The following is a 27,663-nucleotide window of genomic DNA, read 5'->3' as shown; positions in this document are numbered from 1 at the left end:
ACCCCGAAGATGGCTCCCCTGTGGACCTAGCTCAAGACAACAGTCTCCAGACAGTCGTCTGGGCAGGTGGGCGGTGAAGGGGGGTCTGTGTGGGGGAGGATCTGCCGTTTTCTCTTTCTCGTTGGGTCTAGTGGGGCACGCGACACTGTCACTGAGTTTGTCCTGAATCGTCTGAGCTTGTCCAAAAGCTGTCAGGTCCGAGCTCGAGGGTGGTTCGCACCTTTGATAAAAAGAGAGTCACGTCTAGAACGGGAGTGGAAAGAAAAGACTTAGATGAAAGACAGTTTTATATTATTATAAAAGTACAGATTTGCTCAGATCTTAGAAAAATGGGAGTGGACTTTACACAGGGTCGTCGGGGCTGGCGGGTGAGACCGATCGGGGTGGCCCAGGAAGAGTGAGCAGACCCCGCACAGCCCACACCGGAGAGCCTGGAGCGACAGCTGTCACCAGGAGTCCGAGAGTCGACAAGCAGCACGGGAAGATCAGGAGGCAGCGACGCTCCCGGCCACGCAGCCCTCAGAAATGACTCTGGAACGCCACCTCACTCGTGTCGATGTCGTGCTCCTGCGGGAGGGAGACACGGGGTGTGGGGTTCAGGGGGAAGCCGTGAGCCTGGGTGCTCTGGGCTGTTTCCCTTTCTGCACCGATGGGGACACACAGGCGCCCCCTGGTGCCCAGGCCGGGTGCAGCCCCAGCGCAGGCTGTCACCGGGGTGGGGTTTGACTGCAGACCAGCCCTACAGGGAAAGCCATGGATCAAAGACCACCAGAGGGTCTGGAGCGGGTAGGGCGTTTGCCCAAAAAGTTTGCCCAGGAGTGTGACCCAAAAAGAGAGAAAAAAAATAGACCACCAGACTTCTTTTTTTTCCTTTTGGGTCACGCCTGGTGTTGCACAGGAGTTACTTCTGACTCACGGACTCAGGAATTCCTACTCCTGTCAGTGCTTGAGAGACCATATGGGATGCTGGGAATCGAACCTGGGACGGCTGCGTATAAGGCAAACGCCCTACCCGCTGTGCTATTGCTCCAGCCCCACCACCAGACTTCTTGCGGGGTCTTGGGAAACCTATCAGAGCACTGTGCTTGTATCCCTGCCCTCAGCACACGGCACAGAGACGGGCACAGAGTGAGGCTGCACACGGGCAGATGCTGACCTCCCGACTGGCCTTTGCACTCAGCGTCTGAGAAGGAAACGCTCTCTCGTAGACTGTTCACGTTCCGCAAGCCACCTTCCTGTCTGTCTCAGGGATATCTCCCAGAACAGCTTTGTAATTCTATGGCTGCACCTGAGAGACACGAGTTCTCTAGTGATGGGGATTTTTACTTAATGAAGCAATGCTACATCCTGCTTGGCAGATCTCCACGCACTCAGGACTGTATCATGACGTTGTGGGGCTTGGGGAGCACCAGCAGTGCTCAGGACTCACTCCAAGCAGTGCCTGGGGGACCAGATGGTGCCAGGAGTCGGAGCAGGGCCTCCTGCATGCACAGCATGTGCTCACTGAGCCCTCTCCATGGCCCCAAAGTACATACAGTGTCATTTGCGGATAACACTACAAAAAATACCTCCAGGAACGTGGGAACAATTAACTTTACCACCAGTACCGAGTAGGAGGATATTTGATTTTAGAAATTCTGTCAAGAGGAGGGAAGGTGAAGGTCGGGCAGAAGATCCCAGTTCTCGGTCACCTGTCGAGAGCGAGCAGATTCCCCCTAGCACAGGGAGCTACCGTGACCTCCACCCTGCTCGGTCCCCACGCCCCTGGCCTCCGCACTGTTCCCTGCGCATGCAGGGCAGGGCCAGCCTGAGGGACGGCACAGAGGCCTTCTGTCCGACAGGACTCTCGGCCCTGCCACATGCACGGCTGACTCCCTCACAACCTTCACGTCTGCGCACACCGACTGACTACCCTCCCTCCGCCTCGTTCAGCACACGCTTCTCCTGTGGTGCTGGAGACGGAACCCAGGGCCTCTCACGTGCAGAGCTCCACTGCTGAACCACAGCCCAGCCCGCACGGCCTTCACCCTCTTCACTGGGCTGCTGTGGTCTGGGGCCACAGCAGCAAAGCTCAGGGGTGACTCCTGGCTCTGCGCACTGGAATTACTCCTGGTGGTGCTTGGGGGACCAGACGGGATGCGGGGGATCCAACCTAGCTCAGCCACGTGCATGGAAAGCGCCCTCCAGGCTGTGCTGTGACTCCAGCTCTAAGCGTTCACCAGCTACCAGCCAGCGCTAGGAGCTACGTAGGCAGGCCACGCATCCCGGGCCATCCCCTCTCGAGGGAAGATGTCGGGGAGTGCGGGGATCTGTCACTTCCCAGGGGTCCCTAATGGGCCCCCGCAGCAGGAAAGAATGTATCAGAACACAGGCTCAGTGGGAGGGACAGCACTTCCAGGCGTGGTACCTGATTCAGTTTCTTGAACTCCACCACCTGGAAGAAGATGTGCTCCAGGATGTGCTTGGCGTCCTGCTGGTCCTTTGGGAGTTTGCTGGTCACGCCCAGGATGCCGCCGCACTTCCTGACATAGAATTCCAGGTCGTCTTCAGTACCTGAGAGAGTGGGCAGGAGGGTGAGCCCTGGCCTCTACCTGGCCCCAGCACACGCTTCTGTCTTCCAAGGGCAACATGACCAAAGAACTTTAAGAGTGACCATCTAGGGCTGGGAAGAGAGTATGGTGAGGAGGGCACTTTCCTTGCACGCAGCCGACCTGGGTTCAATTCTCAGAATTCCCTACGGTCCCCTAAGCCACTGATCCCTGAGATCACAGCCAAGAGTTAAGTCCTGAGCACCAATGGGTGTGGCCCCAAATAAAAACAAACAAACAGGGGCTGGAGCAATAGCACAGCGGGTAGGGCGTTTGCCTTGCACGCAGCCGACCCAGGTTCTAATCCCAGCATCCCATATGGTCCCCTGAGCACCGCCAGGGGTAATTCCTGAGTGAAGAACCAGGAGTAACCCCTGTGCATCGCCGGGTGTGACCAAAAAAAAAATAAAAAATAAAAAAATAAAAAAATAAAAACAAACAAACAAACAGGATCAACTGCCCTGTGGCTCCGAGCCAGAGCACTTTGCCTTGCAAGTGTGAGGCCCTAGAATCAATTCTGGTACTTTGGCAAGTTTGTCAGTCCTAAGCTAGATCATTTTTATTTTTTCACAGTCCTTTCTGATCTTTGAGTGCTTGTGGCCCCAGTGACTGAATGTAGCTGTTAGTGGTCATTCTCTTCCATATGCACATTACAACTACTCCCAGTTAATTATGCATTTTGAAAGTTCATCCTTTTTTTTTTTTTTTTTTTTTTTTTTTGCTTTTTGAGTCACACCTGGCTCTGCACAGGGGTTACTCCTGGCTCTGCACTCAGGAATTATCCCTGGCGGTGCTCAGGGGACCATATGGGATGCTGGGAATCTCAACCCGGGGTCGGTCTCATGCAAGGCAAACGCCCTACCCGCTGTGCTATCACTCCAGCCCCAAGTTCATCCACTTTTAATGTCACCACTTTCGGTGTCAAGAGTCAAACCCAGGGCTTTACACATGCACTCTTCCACCAAACACAGCCCTGGCCCCATGCCCAGCATTATTCAGGGCTTACTCCTGGCTCTGTGCTCAGGGATCACCCCTGGCGAAGCTCAGGGGGCCATAAAGGGATGCCAGGGATCATCCCGGGTTAGCTGTATGCAAGGCAAGTGACTTTCCCCATTGTACTATCCCTCTAGCCTCCACCCTGCTCACAGTTCTGGGGTCTCGGGTCTGAAATTATGTGTATAATTTCCTTTTTATTTTTTTGGGGGTCATACCCAGCGATGCTCAGGGGTTACTCCTGGCTCTGCACTCAGGAATAACCCCCGGCGATGCTCAGGGGACCATATGGGATGCTGGGAATCGAACTAGGGTCAGCCTTGTGCAAGGCAAACGCCCTACCCGCTGTGCTATCGCTCCAGCCCCTCCTTTCTTTGGTTTTTGAGGCCACACTTGGTTGTGCTCAGGGCTTACTCCTGGCTCTGTACTCAGGGGGACCATATGGTGTACTAGGAATCGAAACTGGGTCAGCCACATGCAAAGGAAGTGCCCCCCATGTGTACATAATTCCTAAACACCCAACATAGTGGGTGCCTTGTACCTTCAGGCATCCCCAGAGACCGGACTCTCGGGAGCAGGCTGGGCCAGCATGGCTGGCTGCTCCGGGCCTGTGGGCTGTGCCGGAGACGGAGCCTGGCAGAGGGGGCCCCTGCGGCTCCCCTTTGCGGCTGCGTGGCCTGAGACCCTACTTCTTCACCGCATGTCGCCATGGGTGCACATGATGCAGGATCCTGTTCAGTGAGAGCCTCTGGTTCTTTCAGCCCTGTCTGAATTTTTCTGTTTATTTATTTACTATTTATGCTTTGGGGGCAACACCCAGTGGTGCTCAGGGCCTACTCCTGGCTCTGCACTCTGGGATCAGTCCCGGAGGGGCCTGGGTGACCATCTGGGGTGCCGGGGAGAGAACCTGGGTCAGCAGGGCGCAAGGCGAACCCCTCCCTGTCGTGCTATCCCTCCGGGCCCTGAATCTCGATACCGCATTTCTCCTCTGGGCAACGACTGAGCTGTGCCTGGTGGTGGCTACGGGCAGAGTTTATTCCCTGACCACTCCGTGGGCCTGCACTGGGGCCCCAGGAGAGAGCGGGACCTGGGCGTCCGCTGAGCACCAGATCTCACTCACTGAGCCATCGGGCCTCCAGCCCACGATGTCACTTACGAGTCTATCAGTAAGTGTTACAGTCAGGCCCAGAGTCTGTCTTCCAGAAATAAGCTGTAAGCGCTCATGGAAAATTTCAGAAGTTGGCCATGAAGGAAAAGCTGACAGAAGAATCTGCACAGGCAAGAGACCGGCCAAACTTACACTTATTGGTGATCTGCGCCAGCCGGGCCTTCTCCGAGGAGAAAGTCTCATCCAAGTCAAACAGCTCCAGGGGCGGCGGCGGCAGTTCCCTGAAGCTGGGAGGGAAAACCTGGAAGGAGGGACGGCTCTCAGCAAGGATGCAGGGGGCTGCAGCCAGGGCGGGGGGTGGGAGGTGGGGGTGCTGGCCCTGCACACGGCCAATCCGGGCTCGATCCCTGATCCGCGCCAGAGTGATGCCTGAGCACACAGCCAGGAGTACGCCCCGAGCACTGCTGCCTGGGAACCCCCCCCAGACACAAAACTACGACTGACAGAGAGAGGAAGCGTGAGGAAAACGAGAGGCCAACTGAGGCCATCCTGGGGGCTGCCACACCCATCGCCTCCTCCTGCCTGTTCACTGGAGCCAAGTAAGAGAACTGACCAGGGGCTGGAGCAATAGCACAGCGGGGAGGGCATTTGCCTTGCACATGGCCACCCTGGGTTCGATTCCCAGCATCCATAGGGTCCTCCGAGCACAAAAAACAAAAACAAAAAATTTGTTTTGTAGTCAAAAGTGATATTTTAAAATCATGTGTGAAAGGGATTGGTGGGGCCCTGGTGATTGTACAGAGGCTTGGGCACTTGCCTTGCACAAGGCTGACCCCGGGTTTGATCCCCAGCATCCGTTATATTCCCCCCGGCACCGCCAGGAATGATCCCTGAGTGCAGAGCCAGGAGTGACCCCTGTGCATCACCGGGTGTGACCCAAAAAGAAAAAAATATATAAATATTCACAGTCAGGAAGCTCTGTCTTTTTTTTTTCTTTTTTGGGTCACACCCGGCGATGCACAGGGGTCACTCCTGGCTCTGCACTCAGGAATCACCCCTGGAGGTGCTCAGGGGACCCTATGGGATGCTGGGAATTGAACCCGGGTCGGCCGTGTGCAAGGCAAACGCCCTCCCCGCTGTGCTATCGCTCCAGCCCCAGCTCCGTGTCCTTGATCTCTCGGCTGGGAAGGACCCCTTGGAGGGGTCCCCGAGGAACACACACAGCGAGTGGGGCCGCAGCTCAGTGGCACGGCCATGCCTCGTCGGCGTGAGGCTCTGGCTTCGACCCTCAGCACCACAGAAACCACCCCCGAGTGGGTTCGGCCTCCGCGGGTCCCGCGGAGGAAGGGGAGTGCAGGGGGCGGCGGGGCTGGGCGCGGCGGGGCCCGTCCCCGCACACTCACGGCTGGCTGGAGGGCCGGCAGTGGCGTCTCGAACTGAGGCTGGATGAGCTGGAGAGGCTCGTGCTTCACGTTCAGCTGCTCGTGAGCCCTGGGTGCGGGAGGAAGCGGCTGAGCAGGGGCCCGGCGTTCGAGAGGCCACCCTGCCCCGTCCACTCCGAGCAGGCCCCCGGGAGCCGCGTAACCCAACGACGGTCCTCTCGGGATCGCCCGAGAACCGGGAGGAAACCCGAGCACTTCACAGCGGGCTTCTGAGAAGTTTGACCTGGGGGGGCCTCAGCCCTGACGGCGCAGCAGACACAGGCCGGGGTCTCCCACTCACCACCGCTCGGGTCTGACTGTCTCCAGCGCGCCACCGGCCTCCGGGTCACTACCGTACTTCTAGCACTAACGCAACAACCTCGTGTCACTTCCTGCCCGTCTCCAGAGGGGACCGGCTCTGAGCATTTGCCGAACAGACCGGAGGAAGAAAGCTGGACTAGGGGCTGGAGCCATAGCACAGCGGGTAGGGCGTTTGCCTTGCACGTGGCCGACCCGAGTTCCGGGCCAGGGACTCTCAACAGTGCTGGCTCCTGTGTGTGACTGGGGGTAGAAGCAGTGACAGAGCTGACGGGAAGCGGGACAAAGCCCCGAGGGGAAGCCATAGCCCCACTCCGGGGAGGAAGGGGACCTGCCCGACTTCGACCTGCTTCAGGAAACGCTGCAGGTAACTCAGAGGGAGGGGCGAGGCAGGGGGGCTGCCACAGGGTGACGGAGGCATCTGGGCAGGGAGACAGAAACAGCAGGGAAATCCCGGCCCCCCGGAACACAGCGGCTCTAGCGTCCACCCAGGCCTCCCCATCACCGGTCTGAGAGGCCGTCTGCAACCCCAGACTGACGATGACCCTGACCCTGAGGCCCCGGCCCTGATGTCCACCAACACGAGCGGGGCAGGGATCGAGGGCGGGGCCAGCCCGGGTACTGACTTGATGACCTTCGGGAGGGAGGTGGTGTCCAGCTGGTAGATGGACAGGTCGAAGAGGGTGGTGAAGTCTCGCGGGTTCTCGTCGCCCTCCTGGAGACACACCCGCAGGCGCTCGGACAGCGTGGCCGTGTCGGGCAGCATCATGTAGTCGGAGATCTGGAACCCGAGGAGGCGCCTTCAGCAGAGCCCAGCCGTGAAGCCCCGCCCCCCCCAGCTCTAAGGGGCCCCGGGGACCAGGGATGTGGCTCAGCGGTGTAGGCCTGGCAGAGGGGAGGCCCTGGGCTCCACCCCAAAACCAAAAAATAGCGATAATACAGTGGGTAGGGTGTTTGCCTTGCAGGCAGCCGCCCCAGATTCCATCCCCGGCATCCCAGATGGTCCCCGAGCACCGCCAGGAGTAATTCCTGAGTGCAGAGCCAGGAGGAACCCCTGAGCATTGCCAGGGGTGACCCAAAAACAAAAGAAAACAAAACAAGGGCCCACAAACCACTGTTTTCATGACTTCCTAACAGATTCTGAGGTTAAAATTCACGTAACTGGCGTCCTGAGCGATAATGTAGCAGGTGGGGTGCTTCCTTTGCCTGCTGCCAACCTGGGTTTGATTCCAGGCACCCTGTACGGTTCCCCGAGCAGCAGCAGGAACGACTCCAGAGTGCGGAGCCAGGAGTAGGCCCTGAGCACTGCTGGGTGTGGCCCCCAAACAAAAACAGAACAAACTTCACGTACTTTTCAGAGAAGGAGCAGTAACGCAAAGGGCTGAAACATGCGTTGCATGCCGCAGTCTGGATTCGCTCTCCGACACCACAAGGGCATCCCAAACACCCCCAGGAGTGAGCCCTGGATACTGCTGGATATGGTCCAAAAAACAACAACAAAAAGCCCAAACACAAAACTCTTATGTTTCTTTCTTTTTTTATTTTCTTTGTTGGCTTTTTGGGTTACTCCTGGCTCTGCACTCAGGAATCACTCCTGGCAGTGCTCAGGGGACCATTTGGGATGCTGGGAATCGAACCCAGGTTGGCTGCATGCAAGGTAAATGCCCTCCCTGCTGTGCTATCACTCCAGCCCCCAAAACTCTTGTGTTTCTTCAGCCCTTTTCTGATCGACCACTTTAGTTTGAAACGCCTCCCACATCAACATAACAAGACTTCAAAATCTGATCTGAAATCGGGATTAGAAGTTCAGATTTTCAGAAATGTTTTTGGGTTCTTTTTTTGTTTTTTTTGGGGGGGGTAGTACCTGGGAGGTTCTCGGGGTGATGTCCAGGTCTGCGCCCTCTCCTGGCAGTGCTTGGGGGGCCGTGTGTGCAAACCCACACCTCCCCGGTCACCCGCCTCCCTAGCTGCCCCCCTATTTTTCAGCGACAAGTTGTTACAATCACAACCTCCCACCTCTGGGTCCTCGGCGTCGATCTGGTTTAGGTGGATATCTCCCGTCGTGAGCCACTGGAAAACGACATCCTGGATTAAAGACACACAAAGAGACACTCGGTTACCCGAGACAGCGAGGGTAGGACCGGACGATGAAATCAAGCCCCAAAGGGCTATGGGGCCGAAGCGGAGGACAGCAGGAGGGTTTGGCCTTGCACTCGGCCAATTGAATTCAACCCCCAGCACCCCCTAGAGTTCCCCGAGCACTACCAGGAGTGAGCCCTGACTGCAGAGGCGGGAGGAAGCCCTGAAACGGAAAGGAAGAAGGTGGCCAAGGGGAAGGAGTGTGTCAGAGATTCACAAGGGGGCCGGGTTATCCCCGGCACCACAAACGGTCTCCTAAACCCACCACAAGTGATCCCTGAGCACTGCCGGGTGTGGCCCCAAAGCTAAAGTTTCCCCATGGGGCCCCCACTGCATGACGGCCCCTCCCACAAACACAAGTCAACGTTTTCCTCCTCCCCAGGCTACTTTCGGTATCAGAAACTTAACTAACCGCCAGTCAAAGGGCATCCGGCTGCCTCCCGGCCCCGAGCACAGGCTGCTCAGCGATGGACAGCAGCCTGCAGTGCAGCGGACAGTGGGGCCGGGCCCCAGAGAAAGTGTCCGGGCACTCGCTGGGCTTCTGGCTGAGTCCACAGGGAGCAGATGGGGATAGACGCGGCACCAAGCCTCCGCAGGCCTCATCTCCGGGGAGTAGCTCGGGCCAAGGGGGTGATTCTCAGTCAGCCGGGACAGCCGAGGAGCCCGGGGGCTGCCCCCAAGGAACCTGCTATCCTGGCGGGACCCGTGTCAGGGTGCTGGGCCCACGCCTGGCCCTCCCACCCGTCAGCCTGTTGGGCCCACACATAACCCCCTGAAGCGCCACCCGAAGGACACTCACACCTTCATCTTTTTGGGAGGCCACACCCCGTTTAGGGCTTGGGCGAGCTTGCTGTGGGTCCTCAGAGACGCACATCACCTCTGCCAGGGCTGGCATGAGCCCACATCATGATCCACCCCACCCCAGGGGCAGACATGACGCATTCGACTTAGAACTTGCCCAAAGCACAGGCTACGCTGGACTCATCTCTGTTCAGGTTGGGGGAAGGCGGGTGTGGGCCACACACGGTGCTGCTCAGGGGACCAGGCATGCCAGAGACCTAACCCAGGTCCCTACACGCAAAGCACATGCTCAACCACTGGGCCAACCCTCTGGCCCAAACAGTGTTTTTTAATGACATTAAAAAATAGGGAGCTGGAGCAACAGCACAGCGGGTAGGGTGTTTGTCTTGCACGTGGCTGACCCAGGTTCCAATCCCAGCATCCCATATGGTCCCCCAAGCACCACCAGGGATGATTCCTGGGTGCAGAGCCAGGAGTAAGCCCTGAGCATCACCAGGTGTGGCCCCAAAACAAAACCAAACCAATCAACGAGTAAACTGTCATGACTGTGATGAAAAATGAGGCGTACCATGATCTTGCTATTTTCTTCTTTATCCAGATACTGGTCGCTGAACATGTGGCAGGAGCCGAGCACTGCCAGCTTCCCTCCGTGGCTCTGCTGACGAGAGAACAACAGCCAACAGTCAAAGCCCAGAGTCAGCACCCGCCCGCGTGCTCATCCACCATAGCAGAAACATAGGAGCAACGCTTTCCAATATTATTAAGTTACTGCCAGTTAATTTCCCCAACTAGCACCGAGACATTTTCCAGTAATAATACTGACAATAAGTATATCATATATACTATATATTATGCACTGTAGCACTGTCATCCCATTGCTCATTGATTTGCTCGAGCGGGCACCAGTAACGTCTCCATTGTGAGACTTGTCCTTACTGTTTCTGGCATATCGAATACGCCACGGGGAGCTTGCCAGGCTCTGCTGTGAGGGCGGGATAGTCTCGGTAGCTTGCCGGGCTCTCCGAGAGGGACAGAGGAATTGAACCTGGGTCGGCTGTGTGCAAGGCGAACACCCTACCCGCTAATACACTAAATATATATAGTACATATACTTTATAACAAGTATAGAACAACACGGCCCTGAGCACGGTGACTTGCTAACCCAGCCCCTGTTCCGGGGGGCAGGGGAGGCACAAAGAGCAGTGCTGGGGCTACTCGCTGGTGCTGAGGCTACTGCTCAGGCTGGTGCTCACTCCCAGCAGTGCTCAGAGAATGACGTAGTACCAGTGACCAGCTGGGGCCTCCTGCATGTCAACTGTGTGCTCCGGGCCTCTGAGCCGTCTCCCCAGCCCCGGACGGCCCTTATTATAATAAATCTAGTATTGGTGCTTCATGCTGCAGAGGAAAAACTTTATATCTGGAATGATAGTCTAGGTTTAGGACTTGATTCCATGAATCTTGGCACCACCACTGCTTCCCCGTAAGCCCCATGCACATAACTGAGATACTATTACACAGGGCAGTAAGGAGCCCTGGCATCGGGCAGTGTTGAAACCGTCTGTCTTCTCGGTTTCAGTGGAAGTCACACACCCTCCCCGCGCGGGTAAAGGCCGTACCTTCGAGTGATAAAAAGCCAGGATGGGCCTGTTGAGAGGGAAACAGACAGAGCCTGTGGACAACACAGCCACTGCGGGTTTCATGACGCTCAGGGTGGCTCCAAAGGGGTACACGAAGGTCAGAGCCCTGGAAGAAAGGCAAGAAACGTTCAAATTCAAAACTGGGGGAAAAAAAATTAGTTTCAGGGGGCCAGAGCAATAGTACAGCAGGTGGGGTGTTTGCCTTGTACGTGGCTGACAGGGGTTCAATCCGCAGCATCCCATAAGATCCTGAGTACAAGGACAGAGCCAGGAGTAAGCCCTGAGCACACCAGATGTGGAACAAAAGCAAAAAAAAAAAAAAGTCTTAGGATCGAGAGCAATCGTCGTGCACACGGCTGAGCTGGGGTGGGTCCTGGTATCTCATAGGGTCCCCAGCCCTGCCAGGAGACTGTCCTGAGCGTACTCCTCAGGAAAGACCAGGGACACCTGCAGCAGTGCTGGGGGTACAGCGCGAGGTGCAGCACCGTACCGGCCTCCTGCATGCACAGGACATGCTCCAATGCTTTGAGCTATCTCCCCTTCTTCGTTCTTGTGTATGTGGGGGGGAGGGGCGCGAGCATGTGCCAAAGATCAATGCGCAAGGCCACATTAACAACCCAGAAATTATTTGGGAACCAGAAATAAAAATCCTCCATTTTGCAGGGCTGGAGCAATAGCACAGCGGGGAGGGCGTTTGCCTTGCACGCGGCCAACCCGGGTTCGAATCCCAGCATCCCATATGGTCCCCTGAGCACCACCAGGAGTAATTCCTGAGTGCATGAACCAGGAGTAACCCCTGTGCATCGCCAAGTGTGACCCAAAAAGGAAAAAAAAAAAAAATCCTCCATTTTGCAAAAGGGAACTCTTCCAGTAATACCTTCTCCTCGGCCGGCTCGGGAAATACTCACTGGGCGTTGTTGCCGCTGTTCTCCTCGTCAATGATTCCGGGCACAGCCTTCCCTGCGGCTCGGCTGATTTCCCTTGAAGGCAGAAAAAAACGAAAACCAGGAAAGTCAAAATTGGCATGAATTTCCCTCGTCATTCGTCACTACCAAGCACGAACTTCATCAAAGACCTTGCAGCTCTGCTCCAGGCACAATTTTCCAATATTAAATAAAGGCAGATCCACACCACACCTCCAGTGGGAAGCTTGGAAAAGAGTTAACATTTAAGTATATGGACTAGGGGACTGGAGGGGGTCGGGCATTTGCCTCGCACAAGGCGACCCAGGTTCAACCCCCTGGGGCCACATATGTTCCCGAGTCCCACCAGGAGTGATCCCTGGTAGCACCGGGAGTCCCTCCCCGCCCTCCAGCCCCCGCCAAAGCACTCGTTCCTCTTTCCTGAACCCCGAGGGAAAGGTCCACACAGCAGACTCACTATCTCCCGTAAGCCCAGGCCCAGCAGAGAGCTTGGCAGTGAGCAAGGCCAAGTGTGGGATGGATCATTTGGAAAATAGAGCCAAGTGCCCAGAGAACACCCCGGGTTGTCCCTCTCAGGCAGCCAGTTCCCAGTTCCCGTTTCCCCAAAGTCCCTGAGGACGTTAGATTCTACCGCAGGAGAAAACACAGACTGCGGCTGACCCACAACCCCGGGGGCGGGAGCCCGGCCGCGTGCTGGGGCCACGCTGTTCTCTGACTTCGGGGGACAAGGGAACGGATTTGGGAAGCCAGGAAAACCAGCCCAGATGCACATCTGCGACTGTGGGAGAGAAATGCAGTCTTACTCTATTTTATTACAGAATAACACAAGAGGGGGGCTGGAGCGATAGCACAGCGGGTAGGGCGTTTGCCTTGCACGCAGCCGAACTGAGTTCGATTCCCAGCATCCCATATGGTCCCCTGAGCACTGCCACGAGTGATTCCTGAGTGCAGAGCCAGGAGTAACCCTTGTGCACCGCCAGGTGTGACCCAAAAAGAAAAAAAAATACCAGAATAACACAAGAAAGGCGAGGAGGCAAGGGGCCAACGAAAGACAGGACCAAGGAGCACTGAGGGCGGGTGTGTGGAGAACTGCAAAGGCCCTGCTCATGAGCCTTCTGTTCCGACAGCTCACCTGTTCAGGACGCCGTTGGACACCAGAGCTTCTTTCGGGTGGAAATACTTGTAATACACGTTTCTAACCACAGCGTCTTTGAGGGGACAAGAGTGAGGGAAATCAGCAAGATCGGAAAGAAGCTGTCTCTCCCAGGCTGCCCTCCCGGACGGCCTCCGTGTCACACAGGGGAGAAGCCCAGACCCCAGGTCCAGCCTGTTAGCTGGACCCTCCGCCGCTGCCCAGGGCCCTGAGAGAGAACCGGTCGGACCCAGAAGCAGGGAATCGCTGCCTCTATTGAAATATCAATAATCGGGGCCGGAGAGATAGTGCAGCGGGTGAGGCGCTCGCGTTCCGTGGGGCTGACCTGGGTTCAATCCCGGCCCCCCCATATGGTCCCCGGCACCCACCAGGAGTAACCTCTGAGCACTGCCGGGTGCAGCCCCCAAACCTAAAATAAATAAATAACGTTTACCATTGTTAACCATGATGCCATACTCTTCTAGCAGGAAGTTGATGTTGGTGTCGAACCGGGACTCGCCGCCTTCCCCCAGCATCACGAGGACATCGCCGCCATCCTCAAGGTACTTCTTCAGGACCTCGAACTGTGCCAAGGTGAAAAAAAATCTACGAATACACCCGAAAGACTTCTGTCCAAAATACTACGTGATCGGGGCTGGAGCGATATAGCACAGCGGAGTGCTTCCTGAGTGCAGAGCCAGGAGTAACTCCTGAGCATTGCCAGGTGTGACCCAAAAAGCAAAAACAAAACAAAACAACGAGCTGAAAATTAACAATTCAAGATCTATAAGCATTAAAGGACAACGAGTGAAAAGGTTAACATGAAATTTATTCCTGATGTAGAATTGTCACGTTTGTAGGATTTTAAACTCAAAAAACGGGGCTAAAGCGGCTGGAGCAATAGCACAGCGGGGAGGGTGTTTGCCTTGCACGCAGCCGACCCGGGTTCGATTCCCAGCATCCCATATGGTCCCCTGAGCACCACCAGGAGTAATTCCTGAGTGCAGAGCCAGGAGTAACCCCTGTGCATCACCAGGTGTGATCCCCCCCCAAAAAAAATGGGGCTAGAATGACAGCACAGTGGGTAGGGCGTTTGCCTTGCACGTGGCCGACCCAGGTTCGATTCCCAGCATCCCATATGGTCCCCTGAGCATGGCCAGGGGTGGTTCCTGATTGCAGAGCCAGGAGTGACCCCTGAGCATCGCTGAGTGTGACCCAAAAAGAAAAAGAAAAAAAAATGATAAACTCAAAAAATACTCAAATTGCATTTCAGCTGTATCATTACCGAACATGGGAGTACCCCAGGGGTGCTGTCGCCTGGGGCCACCCAGGGTGACACTCAGGTGACTCGATGCTGCCTGGAGCCAGCAGTGATACGGGACCATGAGGGCCATGGCAAATGGTACGTCGGACATTGTGAGGTACCGGGGAGCAAACCTGGGGCTCCCTCTATGCCCCGGCCCCTAGAGCCATCTCTGCAGCACGAACAGCCTTTCTGAAAGCCTGAGAAATAATCACTGCATAGGGCCGGAGCGACAGTCCAACGGGGAGGCCGTCTGCCTTGCACGCAGCTGACCCGGGTTCAATCACCGGTAGCCCATATGGTCCCCTGAGCACCACCAGGAGTGATTCCTGAGTGCAGAGCCAGAGTGATTCCTGAGTATTGCTGGGTGCAGCCCAAAAAGAAAAAAAAAGATTCACTGTACCTAGAGACGGCATTTGTTTTAGCTGTTTTGTTTTGGGACCACACCCAGGGGTGCTCAGGGGCCACTCCTGGCAGGGCTCAGGGGCCCTACGGGATGCTGGAGGCCGTTACCTCGCATGTGGTAACCTAACCACCCCCACAGGCCCTGCAGACCGCATTTTCTTTATTCCTTTGTCTACTGGTTAACACATCCAACTTTCAGTGGCTGCGTCCTATTTTTGGCTATTGAGAACAGCAGTGGGCCGAGGAGAGAGCGCAGGGGTTAAGGCTCTCCCACACGGCCCAGTCTGGCCTGAGCCCAGCACCACAGAGGGCCCCCTGAGCACCTCCAGCAGTGATCAACATGGTGCTCAGTAAGTTCTGGCAAAAATGTGAAGAAATTGGAGGCTTGTGACCTGTTAGAAAAAAATGTAGAATGGTGTCATTCTGTTTTCATAAGAAAACAAGTCCCAAGAGAAGAAAAAAATAGGACAAATAGGACTTACATAAGCTCAGGCAGCTTCTTTCTCCTTTTCCTTTCCCCTCTCTCCCTCTCTCTCCTTTTCTTTTCTCTTCTCTCTCTCTCTCTTTCTCTCTCAGGCAGCTTTTTCTCCTTTTCCTTTTCCTTCTCTCTCTCTCTCTCTCTCTCTCCCTCCCTCCCTCCCCATATCTGCGTCAGCTGCATGCAAAAAAAGTGCCCTACTTGTAGGACTATCATTCCACATCCCAAAAAAGCTTAATTTGTTGTGTGTGTGTGTGTGTGTTTTCTTTTTCGGTCACACCCGGCAATGCACAGGGGTTATTCCTGGCTCTGCACTCAAGAATCACCCCTGGCAGTGCTCAGGGGACCATATGGGATGCTGGGAATCGATCCCGGGTCAGCCACGTGCAAGGCAAACGCCCTACCCGCTGTGTTACTGCTCCAGCCCCCAAAAGCTTAATTTGAAGTAAGGGCTTCCTGTTTTCAAAAGCAAACCTAGAGCGAAGCAGGATGGCTGGTACTGAATCAGCCTGCGAGACCCATCAGCTCCTTCTCTGTGTCACGTCACTGAAGCTTCCCCACTCCCCGAGGAGGAACGAGGCGAGAGCGCCGTGGGGGCACAGGGTTGATGAGGAGGGTCTCAGGCCGTGCCCGCGACTCTCTCGTCATACGTTTCCTTCACAGATATCTCTTACCTCGGCCGCAGTAAATTTTTCCCTTGGCCCAGCCGTAATCCATAGTTTCACCCCAATTAGCTTCTCAGATGTGATTTCATCTTTTAGGCTAAAAATGAGATTTTAAAAACAAGCTTAGATTCATAATTTACAACAGCGAGTTCTCTTCTCTTGGGACTAACTCTATAGAAGAAGAGGCCAGAGAGACCCAGAGATGAAGGTTTGGAGGCACCTAGGCCAGAATTCCTGCACCCGGGAAATCCCCACTGTGAGCAACTAAGCCAAAGCACCCAAATCAAATCAAACTCCCAGGCCAGAGACATAGTACAGGGGAGAAGGCCGACCCGGGTCGAACCAGGTTTGACCGCCAGCATATCCCATCCGTTCCCGCCAGGAGTGACTCCCGAGTAAAGAGCCAGGAGTCAGCCCTGAGCCCTACATGGTATAGCCCCCAAACATACAAATAAATAAACTATGTTAGAATGTAGAGCTCTCTATCTCTAATTCAATCAGTTCCACATCAGCTTGAAACAACTACAGATCTTTACCCACAAAGAAAAAACCATAAAAACATACTTGGGGCTAGAGTTATTACAGTTAGGTGGCCTTAAACAGGACACGGGTCAGCCAGAAAGATAGTACAGCGGGGAGGGCATCTGTCTTGGATGAAGCCCGTATCCCAAGCACCGCAGGAGTAATTCCTGAAGTGTAGAGCCAGAAGTAACCCCTAAGCATCACCAGGTGTGACCCCAAAAGCTAAAAAAAAAAAAAAAAAGACAGACCCAGGTTCAATCCTGTCAGAGTAATTCCTGAGTGTAGAGCCAGAAGTAACCCTAAGCATCACTGGGTGGGCTCAAAAACAAAGAAAGAAACAAACAATAAAAGCCATATTTGAGGCCATAAGTAAAAGGGGTTAAGGTGTGCAGCCCAAGATTATAAAAAAGGAAGAAAGGAAAAAAGGAAAACCATACCTATAGGCAAACAAAGAGACTGTGGCATTTCCCTAAGGCACCAAACAAGTCAAAATACAGAAAAAGCACTTGCTAATAAGGAAGTTGTACAGGTCTAACTGCAATGCTTTTTAATTTGTGATTTGGAGGACAAGTTACTCATTTGCTAGTTACCTTTTTTTTTCCTTTTTTGTTTTTGGGTCACACCCAGCGATGCATAGGGGTTATTCCTGGCTCATGCACTCAGGAATAACTCCTGGCGGTGCTCAGGGGACCATAAGGGATGCTGGGAATCAAACCCAGGTTGGCTGCGTGCAAGGCAAACGCCCTACCCGCTGTGCTATTGCTCCAGCCCCCTAGTTACCATTTTTAATGAGATGCTTCAGTAATAATTTACTTCTGAAGGATCCTCCCACCTAAGCTTATCTTCTATTTTTTGTGGTTTGGCCACATCGGGCCATGCTCGGGGCTTACTCCTTGCTCTGCACTCAGAGATCTCTTCTGGAGAGGCCCGTGTGACCAGACACGGGGCCAAGGATTGCGTGCAAGGCAAGCACCTATCTGCTGCACCAATGCTCCAGCCCCCTACACTTCTTATTTCTTCCACTGTACTAATGCTCTGGGCCCCGCTATCTTATGATGAAGACATTGAAACTTACGCTAGAAGATGGATAACAGAGCAAATATAAAAGAAAATATATATTATTATAATTAGGTTATTATCCCTCACGGAAAAACCTGGCAAGCTCCCTGTGACATATTCGGTATGTCAAGTACAGTAACAATAACGGGTCTCATTCTCCTGACCCTGAAAAGAGCCTCCAATTGTTGGGAAAAACGAGTAAGGAGAGGCTGCTAAAATCTCAGGGCTGGGATGGATGGAGACGTTACTGGTGCCCGTTCAAGTAAATCGATGAACAGTGATACAGTGATATACAGTAAGACTTTTCAGGCAAGTTATTCTCATTTAAAAGGGACAGCAGTAAACAGAGTCACCTCTGGATCTTCCAGTTACTCCGAAGTCTCTTCTGCAAGGACTTATAGCCATTGGTGGTGGTAAACACTTCCTTTTTGTATGCATTGAAAAGAATGGTGCTCCGAAGCTCTTTCTCCATGTTTACCTTGAAGAAAAGAGATTAAAAAAAAAAAAAGGACAACAATGAACAAATTTCAAAATACTTCTTTCCCCAAAGAAATCTGCTTTCTACTTTCTAATATTCTAGAAAGCTTACACCAGTGCCAGCTTTCAGTGAAAAGCCTGCAATTCACAAAGGCTGAGGGTTCACTGCACAAGAGGCCCAGAAATCAAGCCACCCCAAGCTTGCTCATCCTCTTTTGTGGGGGGGCCACACCCTGCAGGGCTCAGGGGTCACTCCTGGCAGTGTGGGGGGAATCATTATGTATGCCAGGGATGGGATTCTTGTCGGCAGCATACAAGCCAAATGCCCTACCTATTATCATTCAGGTCCCATCCTTCTGTCTCCCCCACTTCTTCGTTTTTTGTTTTCCTGTTTGGGGGCCACTCTCAATGATGCTAAGGGACCATATGGGATGCTGGGGATCAAACCCGGGGTGGCTGCATAAAAGGCAAGTGCTCCCCCCACTGTGCTATGGCTCCGGCTCCTATCTTTTTTTTTTTTTTTTTTTGCTTTCTGGGTCACACCTGGCGATGCACAGGGGTTACTCCTGGCTCTGCACTCAGGAATTACTCCTGGTGGTGCTCAGGGGACCATATGGGATGCTGGAATCAAACCCGGGTCGGCTCCGTGCAAGGCAAACACCCTACCTGCTGTGCTATCACTCCAGCCCTATCTCTTTTTGCAATGGGGGGGCCCACACCTAGTGGTGCTTGGGGGACCATACAGTGCCGGCGACTGATCCAGGGGCCTCTGCAGGGAGAGCCAGCTCTCTGACCTGCCCTCTGGGATGTCTCTCCAAGCCCACGGGTGATTTCTAGTGAGGGCCGCCTGCACCAGACAGTGCTTGGAAGGGCCATGAGGTGTTGAGAATTAAACTTTAAACTCAGTATCTACTGCTGGTGTGATTCCCCAGCCCCTATGATGTTGTTATGGGGGGGCGGGGGGGACCTCCCAAGTGGTGCTGGGGAGGCCCAGGGGTCTCTCCCAGCAGTTCAGTCGACCTGCCCGGGAGTTCAACGCACAGGCCTGAAGATGCAGTGCCAGGGTCACCTGCACCATCCTAGTGGTCCTGAGGTCCAGGGCTGCACCTGGGGGGGCACAGAGGACCACATGGTGCTGGGGTGAGAAAAGGATGGGCTACATGCAAGGCACACTCCTCAACGCCAACACTCTCCCCCCAGCTCTGCTGCCTTTTTTTAGGTTTGTTTTTGAGTCACACCCAGCAATGCTCAGGGGTTACTCCAGGCTCTGCACTCAGGGATCACTCCTGGTGCCGGGGGGAATATAACAGATGCTGGGGATCAAACCCGGGGTCAGCCTTGTGCAAGGCAAGTGCCCAAGCCTCTGTACGATCACCAGGGCCCCACCAATCCCTTTCACACATGATTTTAAAATACCACTTTTGACTACAAAACAAATTTCTGTAATTGCTTTTTTATTTTTGGGTGCGGGGGTCACTCTCAGAGGTGCTGAGAGGCTACTCTGGGCTTGCTGCTAGCAGGTGACTCCTGGCAAAGCTTAGGGAACTATGCAGAGCACAGGTTGAACCCGGGGGTCCCACAGGCGAAGCCTTCTGAGCCACCGACTCAGCCCTCGGGATCTTATTCTTAGTTCTACAAACCTGCTGCTCTCTTCCATACTTTCTTTTTTTTTCTTTTTTGGTTTTGGGTCACACCCGGCGATGCTCAGGGGTTATTCCTGGCTCTGCACTCAGGAATTACCCCGGCGGTGCTTCGGGGACCAGATAGGATGCTGGGAATCGAACCTGGGTCGGCTGCATGCAAGGGAAACACCCTACTCATTGTACTATTGCTCCAGCCCCTCTTCCATACTACCTTAGTAACCACAGTCCTTCAGTGTAATAACTGGCCGTGCTCAGAGCACAACCTTATTCCCATGGTTCACCTTAATGTTTAGAAATAATGTCACACATTTATTCTTCAAGTTAAACTTCAAAACCGTATTTTAGGGTTAAAAAAAATGAGCTATAATACAGCAGGCAGCGTGCTTGCCTTGCCCACGACTGACCTGGGTTCAATTAATTCCCAGCACCCCATATGGTCCGCCCAATCACCAGAAGTGATCCATGAATGCAGAGCCTGGAGGACTAAGCCCTGAGCACTGCCCGAGTGGCCCCAAAGCAAGCAAAAAAGGAAAAAAAAAAATACTCCCTTAGCTGCAAAAGGGGGCGGGGGGTGAAGGTGCTTTCTTTGTAACCTGCAGACCCCAGTTTGAATCCCAACCACCACGTAGAGTTGGGAGCAGTGCCAGGACTCACTCCTGAAAGAATACAAAGCCAGGAATAGTTGCCCCCCTCCCCAGCACCAGCAGGTGTGGCCTAAAACACCCCCTTCCCCATAGCCCAGGGGCCGTAGCACATGCCTAGGAGCTGCCAGGTCCCGAGTTCAATCCCCAAATACCTTCCGCCCACCCTCAGCGTCGTCGGGGCCAGCACTCATCTGCCAGCCCCGCACAGCTGGGGCAAGGCGGCCCCGGGCCCTGGAGCATGGCTTGGCAGCCCCCAGTGCTCCCTGCCCCCATCCCAGCTCCTGCATTCACTCCCGGGACGCGGACCGCGGTCCGGTCCGGTCCAGTCTCCGCCTCCTCGGGTTCCTGCCGGTCAGGCGGGGTGGCTCAGGGATGACCCCTGGCGGTGCTCAGGGGTTCGCCGCTGGGCTTCGAACCCGGGTGGGCCACACGCCAGGCAAGCGCCTGGGCCCCGTCCCGTCCCACCCACCCACCTACTACTCCGTGAGCACCGGGTCCCCCCGACGCACCCCCACCCCCGGGCACCGCCGAGATGCCCCCTTGCAGCCTCCCCCCCTCTGAAGTCCCTCATGCAACGCAGCAGATTTCCCCTGGACGGGGCCGGCCCGCCACGAGCGCGTCTCGATTCCCTGCCCGGTGCTGTCGGGTGCCCCGCGGGAGCCCGGGAAGCCCGGCTGCAGCGGGCTGCAGGGCTCGCGGCCGGCTTACCTGGGCCCCGGGCAGCCCCGTCCTCACCTGGCGCCCGCCCGCATCCCGCGCCCAGGTGGCCAACGGCGCCTAGCAACGGCCGGGCGGGCGGGCGCGCGGCGGGGCCGGGCCAACGCGGGGCTCTCACCGCGGCGCGGACGGGCCTCGGCCTGAACGCAATCAGGACCGGGATTTGAGGGCACGAGCTAAACTTGGTCCTTTAAAAGCGCGATTTTGGGCAAAGACGGAGAAAGACGGTAGCCCCAAGGGCCCAAAATTGCTCCCCTCCCCGCCGGGTGGGTGGGCCGCGCGCCGGCCTGGATCGCTACTGCGCAGGCGCAGGGCGGGCACGCCCTGTGGGGCGGGGCCAGGCTGGGCGGGGGCAGACAGGTGGCGCTGGATAAGGGGCGGGGCTATGACGGAGGATACGCCTCCGTGGGGCGGGGCCAGACGGGTACGACTGGCTGAGGGGCGGGGCTTGACGAGGGGCGGGGCTTGATCTTGGGGTCCCGCGGGCGGAGCGGGACTGCGGGGAGCTTGCTTGCAAGCCAGGACTTTGTGGACGCTGGGGGAGGACTTCAGAGCCCTAGGCCAGTACACTGCTGACACTGGTAGCACGGGGTGGCTTCCTTGCATAAATTAGTCCAGCCACTCTGGCCTCCACGGTGCCAGGTCCAGCAAAGGCAAAGGCTGGGAAAGCAGTGGACAGACTGCTACCCGGGAAGGGAGATGCTGCGGGCGGCAGGCGGGGGTGGGGCGGTGGGGGGCTGGGGGCGCGGACCATGGCCACCTGCTGATTTGCCTAGGAAAGAGGCTGCCAGGAACCTGGAACTGACTACCCTTCCCCTCGGCGCACTGCTCCAGCGTGGACGAGGCTCACCCGCAAGGCATCTGACTCTCCCGATCCACGTTTCGACGTTTCTTTTGATACCTTCTGCAGCTCTGACTTGTTCCTGGGAGTTTTAGGATTGTTTTGTTTTACTTTTGTTTTGGTTTTTGACAGGGCAAATTTTAGGATCTTAGAACACACATGTTGGTGCCTTTCACAGCCTGTCTCTGCAAAATTCAAAGTGGAGAAAATGAGACTTCTTTTCTTGGTGTTGTTTTGTTTTGTTTTTGATGGGGGCGGAGAAGGGGCCACCACCCATCAATGCTCAGGGCTTAATCCTGGCTCTGTGCTCAGGAATTACTCCTAATTGTACTGGGGGTGGGGGGGAAACCTTCAGGTTCAAGGCTAGTGCTCTACGGGCTGTGCTATCTCCTCAGCCCTCTTAGCGTTGTATGTTGTGCAAAATTAGATGAAATCTGTCTGCAGTTCAAGGTGGAAGGGAGATAGTACAGCGAACAGGGTTCTTGCTTTGCATGTGGCTGCCTGGGTCTGATCCTCAGAACCCTACATAGTCTCCTAAACCCTCCAGGAGTACAGAACCAGGGGTAAACCCTGAGAACTTCCAGATATGGCCCCCAGACACACACACACACAAACACACACACACACACAGAGGAAGGGATGGATTTCCGCCACCGAGGAGAGAAGGCTCTACCCATGTTTGATTTTCTTGTGCATGTGTATGTGTGTATATATGTGTGTGGGGGGGGGTGTTGGAGCACACCCAGAAGTGCTTGCAGGCTACTCACGGCTATGTTCTTAGGGAACCATGCAGTGCTAAGGTTTGAACCAAGGCTCCCACGTGCAAAGAATGTGCTCCAGTGACTCAATGAGGTGCCACATGGAGGGGGGAAGGTTTACTGATCCTTGGCCTGACTGATGTCTACTCTGCTAGAAAAAAGCAGAGGTGGGTGGGAGCGATCATACATCGGGTAAGGCACTTGCCTTGCTCGCACCCAACACAAGTTCAATCCCCAGTATCACCTATGCCCCTCCTCCCCCCTCCTGCCATGAGTGATCACTGAGCACAGAGCCAGGAGTAAGCCATGGGCACCACTGGGTGTGGCCCAAAAATGAGAGAGAGAGAGAGACAGAGAGAGAGAGAGAGGAGAGAGACAGAGAGAGAAAGAGAGAGACAGAGAGACAGAGAGAGAGAGGAGAGACAGAGAGGAGAGAGACAGAGAGAAAGAGGAGAGAGAGACAGAGAGAGGAGAGAGAGACAGAGAGAGACAGAGAGAGGAGAGACACAGAGAGAGAGGAGAGACAGAGAGAGGAGAGACAGAGAGACACAGAGAGAGGAGAGACACAGAGAGGAGAGAGAGACAGAGAGACAGACAGACAGAGAGAGGAGAGACACAGAGAGAGAGGAGAGAGAGACAGAGAGAGGAGAGACAGAGAGAGACAGAGAGACACAGAGAGAGGAGAGACACAGAGAGAGAGGAGAGAGAGACAGAGAGAGAGAGAGAGAGAGAGAGAGGAGAGAGAGACAGAGAGATAGAGAGAGAGATAGAGAACAGTACCTTTTAATTCCGTTCCTGGCTCCGCTGGTGCCAGCGGGGTGACCTGGGGCAAGCTGCTTGGTATCCCAGAGTGAATGTTTCTGAACTGTCAGGGAGGTTAATCATTTCCAAGGGTTGGCTGATGGTGAGGACTTTAGATAAGACAGATGAAGCTCAGAGCGTACTCATTCAGCATTCAGCATTCAGCATGATCGACTCACTAGCATTTTATTTCCTTCTGTTTTTCAGGGCAGAGAGTGAACACAGTCCCCCACGACCACAAAGGATGCCACCGAGTTTCCCACACATGGGGAAGTTGCGGGGGTCAGTGCATCTGCACAAGAGATTAGCCTCGCCCGGGGAAACTACTTTCGTGGTCATGGTATCGGCCCTGCCAGGGGAGTATTTCATTTTCTACTCTGGCGAAATGTTCATGATTTCACAGTGGGTTTTTTTTTGTTTGTTTGGGAGCCACACCCAGGGGTATTCAGGAGCTACCCCTGGCTCTGGGCTCAGAGGTCACTCTGGGAGGTCCTGGGAGGTCCTGGGGGACCATGTGGTCCTGGAGACTGAACCTGGCCCCCTCCCTGCGACGCCTCAATCTCTTGGGTTTCCCCCAGCCCAGATTTTACAAGTTTCTTTTAAATTGTTATCTTGGGGCTGGAGCGATAGCACAGCGGGTAGGGCGTTTGCCTTGCATGTGGCTGGCCCAAGTTCAAATCCCAGCATCCCTTAAGGTCCCCTGAGCATCACCAGGGGTAATTCCTGAGTGCATGAGCCAGGAGTGACCCCTGTGCATCACCGGGTGTGACCCAAAAAGCAAAAACAAAAAAAAATTGTTATCTTTTGGCCGGAAGGGCAGGGAGTTTGGGTCACATCCAGCTATGCTCAGGACTTACTCCCGGCTCTCTCAGGGGCCACTCTTGGAGGTGCTCCAGGACCATCTGCAGTGCCAGAAGTAGAACTGGGGTCAGCTGCAAGGGGGAGTCTTCCCCACTGTCCTGCTCTCTGAGTTCTACAGGCAAAGACCCAGGATGATTAGGCGTCTGGACAGTGTCCTGACCCTGCGCCAGGCTGTCTTCACGGGGGCAACTCGGAGGAGGGCGGAATGAGTTTCCCTCCCCGCCCCAGCAAAATCCCTGCAGCCGAAAGCCTCCAGAACCCAACTGCACAGCCGTGCTCAAGGCCGCTCTCCACAGGCTCAGACGAGCCTCACCTATGGGGAACCTTCAGGAAATCCCAGGTATGCAGGACCCGTGACTGAGATCTCCAAGCTCATTTGGAATAGGACTGGGCTTCCTCCCCCAGTTCCCCAGTTTTTTCTTTTTTTTTTTCTTTTTGAGTCACACCCAGCGATGCACAGGGCTTACTCTTGGCTCTGCACTCAGGAATTAACCTTGGCAGTGCTCAGGGGACCATGTGGGATGCTGGGAATCGAACGCGGGTCAGCCGCGTGCAAGGCAAATGCCCTACTGGCTGTGCTCTCTCTCCAGCTTTTTAAAAAAAATCTTTTTTTTTTTGCTTTTTAACAGCTCCCCAGTTTTCCAGTAGCTTGGCAGTCACACCCACAAACTGCCTCCGGTGCCATGTAATCTCATCAACTGCCGAGATCCAGAGACTATAAAATAAAGCTCCTGGAAGAGAGAAACACAGAACGTGCTGGGCAGCCTCTAATACCCTAGCCCGCTGATGTACCAAAAGTAGCACACATTTGCTTGGGTTTAACATATACGTTTGTGATCTCTTATACAGGGGCTTACATAGTTCCGGGATGAAATACAACAATCTTCACACACTTTCTTCTTATGAGAAGGTGCACGGTGGTGGGAGTGGTGTTTGAACATTATCTGTAATGAACTATTGTGAACAACTTTATAAAGATAAAATTGAATTAAAAAAAAAAAGAAAAGAATGACTAGGCGTCTCACAGCCCCACCTGGACTGTGGGCTCTGGCAGTACTGTCACAAACATTTCGGGCGCTCTTGCTGTTTTCTGTTTTGGTTCTGTTTGGGGACACGTGCGGTGGTGCTCAGGGCTTCCTCCCAGCTCTGGGCTCAGGGATCACTCCTGGTGAGTCTCCTGTGTGGTGTCGGGGATCGGACTGGGGTGGACCAGGTGCAAACAAGCACCTTGCCCGCTGTTCTCTTCCCCTCCCCACTCTTGCTTTTTCACTTCGGGAAACTGGAGACATTTTGGTCCCTCCCTCCCATAGTCCACATTTCCCCCTTGAACAGACACTGAAGGTAGGACTGTTGTTGTAGTACTGTCGTCCCATTGTTCTTCGATTTGCTTGAGCGGGCACCAGTAACGTCTCCATTGTGAGACTTGTCGTTACTGTTTTTGGCGTATCGAATATGCCACGGGGAGCTTGCCAGGCTCTGCCGTGTGGGCGGGATACTCTCGGTAGCTTGCCGGGCTCTCCGAGAGGGACGGAGGAATCGAACCCGGGTTGGCTGCGTGCAAGGCAACTGCCCTACCCGCTGTGCTATCACTCCAGTCCACTGTGAAGATGAAAATCAAAAATCAAAATAGTGTCGCAGAGTTCTCAGCACTGTCAGTGGATCACAGGACGCCCTCTTGGCCCTCTGGCCCTGCTTTCTCTCTTACGGGTCAGTCAGTGTCTGAGTTACGGGTGTGTTTTCCATCTTCCAGCCTCAGGCTCATAATGCCTGGGCAGGGGATTGGCTAAACAAAATCGGAAGTGGAGTTAAGAGGACACACACACACACACACACACACACACACGTTGAGAAGTTTCTTCTTGGACTGGAGAGCTAGGACAGTGGGTGGGGCGCTTGCCTTGCCTGTGGCAACCTGGGTCCTATCCCTGATATCCCATATGGTCCTTCAAGCACTACCAGGAGTAATTCCTGAGCATCACCAGGTTGGGCCCTAAGCAAACAAACAAGAAACGTTTCTTGGGGCTGGAGAGATAGCACAGCGGGTAGGGCGCTTGCCTTGCACGTGGCCGACCCAGGTTCAAATCCCAGCATCCCATATGGTCCCCTGAGCACGGCCAGGGGTAATTCCTGAGTGCAGAGCCAGGAGTAACCCCTGTGCATCGCCAGGTGTGACCCAAAAAGCAAAAAAAAAAAAAAAAAAAAAAGAAACGTTTCTTCCTTGGAGCCGGCAATGTGGCTCAGCAATGAATAGGGCACACTTCAAATATGTGAGACCCGGGGCCAGAGCGATAGCACAGCGGGTAGGGCATTTGCCTTGCACTCGGCTGACCCGGGTTCGATCCCCGGCATCCCATATGGTCCCCCAAGCACGCCAGGAGTAATTCCTGAGTGCAAATCCAGGAGTAACCCCTGAGCATCGCTGGGTGTGACCCCCCCAAAAAAAAGCAAAAAAAAAAAATATGTGAGACCCTGGCTTCAAGCCTCAGGACACCTCCAGTGTTTTCCTTGAGTCAGAATTTGGCCCAGGTGAAGCCCGGCTGCAGTAGAAGGGAAGCGCTGGGGTCTGGTGCTTTCAGCTACCGGGAGGAGGTAGCGCTCACCTCTCTCCCCGCCCCTTAACAACAACCATCCAGGAAGAAAGTCCCTGGATCTAGGAAGGGTCTGGAAGCCAGGCAGACAGACCCCTTAACAAAAGTCCAGACCATGCATGACACAGGGAGCGTCCAAGATCGGAACATGTGGCTGAGACGCTCCGGGCTCGTGACAGCTCTGTTACCCCACACCCTGAGACCAGAACCCAGGCCTCAAAGGCCACTGCTGCAATGTGCTCGGTCCGTCCAGCGTCTCGGCCTTCCCCAAGGCCCAGGGTAGGGGGCTGGGGCGACAGCACAGCGGGGAGGGCGTTTGCCTTGCACGCGGCCGACCTAGGTTCGATCCCCGGCATCCCATAGGGTCCCCTGAGCACCGCCAGGAGTAATTCCTGAGTGCAGAGCCAGGAGTAACCCCTGTGCATTGCCGGGTGTGACCCAAAAAAGAAAGAAAAAAAACAGGCCCAGGGCAGCCCCTTCGGGATCCCAACAGTCACTTGCCTAACGAACAAGCCCAAGAAGCCCCAGGCAGGTGCGGGGCCACGGGCTGTGCCTCCCTGGAAGCTCTGTAAAGGCGACTTTTGGCTCTTTTTCAGGGGGCAACACCTGGCAGTGCTCAGGGGGCTCCTCCCGGTGTTGTGGTTGCGGGGGGGCGGGGGGAGTTGCTCCCGACAGTGCTCTGAGGACCAGGCTGGCCGCACACAGGGCAAGTGCCTTACTCAGGCTCAGCCCAGGTCACAGCCGCGGAAGTCCGGGCCTGAGGTGGCAGAGCAGGAACACGAGACATCTCCATCTCCGGTGACGGTGACGCGGAGGGCTGTGGGGGGCCCGCAGACGCGTT

The 27,663-nt window shown here is 55.0% G+C and overlaps 1 protein-coding gene across 2 annotated transcripts; it reads right to left on the bottom strand.

The window, feature by feature from the left end:
* Window positions 1-274: 274 nt before the first annotated feature.
* On the bottom strand, window positions 275-21,252 carry IFT52 (intraflagellar transport 52). Of its 2 annotated transcripts, none has more exons than XM_055140480.1 (14): window positions 20,965-21,252; window positions 17,846-17,970; window positions 15,921-16,008; window positions 13,515-13,644; window positions 13,061-13,136; window positions 11,914-11,985; window positions 10,985-11,111; window positions 9,937-10,026; window positions 8,445-8,513; window positions 7,055-7,209; window positions 6,093-6,180; window positions 4,882-4,990; window positions 2,408-2,553; window positions 275-567 (listed from the first exon to the last, which is right to left on the bottom strand). In XM_055140480.1, the coding sequence occupies exons 2-14, from the start codon at window positions 17,962-17,964 to the stop codon at window positions 520-522; spliced, it is 1,317 nt and encodes a 438-aa protein (XP_054996455.1). In that variant the 5' UTR covers window positions 17,965-17,970; window positions 20,965-21,252; the 3' UTR covers window positions 275-519. The 2 variants fall into 2 exon arrangements, with proteins under 2 accessions (XP_054996455.1, XP_054996456.1); XM_055140481.1 differs by having other exon boundaries at window positions 9,937-10,023.
* Between the last annotated feature and the right edge of the window lie 6,411 nt (window positions 21,253-27,663).

Source organism: Sorex araneus, chromosome 5 (assembly GCF_027595985.1).
Source record: "Sorex araneus isolate mSorAra2 chromosome 5, mSorAra2.pri, whole genome shotgun sequence".
Classification (NCBI taxonomy): Eukaryota; Metazoa; Chordata; class Mammalia; order Eulipotyphla; family Soricidae; genus Sorex; species Sorex araneus.
The sequence above is the reverse complement of the archived record's forward strand: the minus strand, read 5'-3'. Positions and strand labels throughout refer to the sequence as shown.

Coding starts and splice junctions, on each gene's coding strand:
- IFT52 (XM_055140480.1), bottom strand. CDS start 17,964: ATGGAGAAAGAGCTTCGGAGCACCATTCTTTTCAATGCATACAAAAAG. Junction 11,986..13,060: donor TCCAACGGCGTCCTGAACAG/GTGAGCTGTCGG, acceptor TCTGCCTTCAAG/GGAAATCAGCCGAGCCGCAG. Junction 568..2,407: donor AGTTCAAGAAACTGAATCAG/GTACCACGCCTG, acceptor TCCCTCCCGCAG/GAGCACGACATCGACACGAG.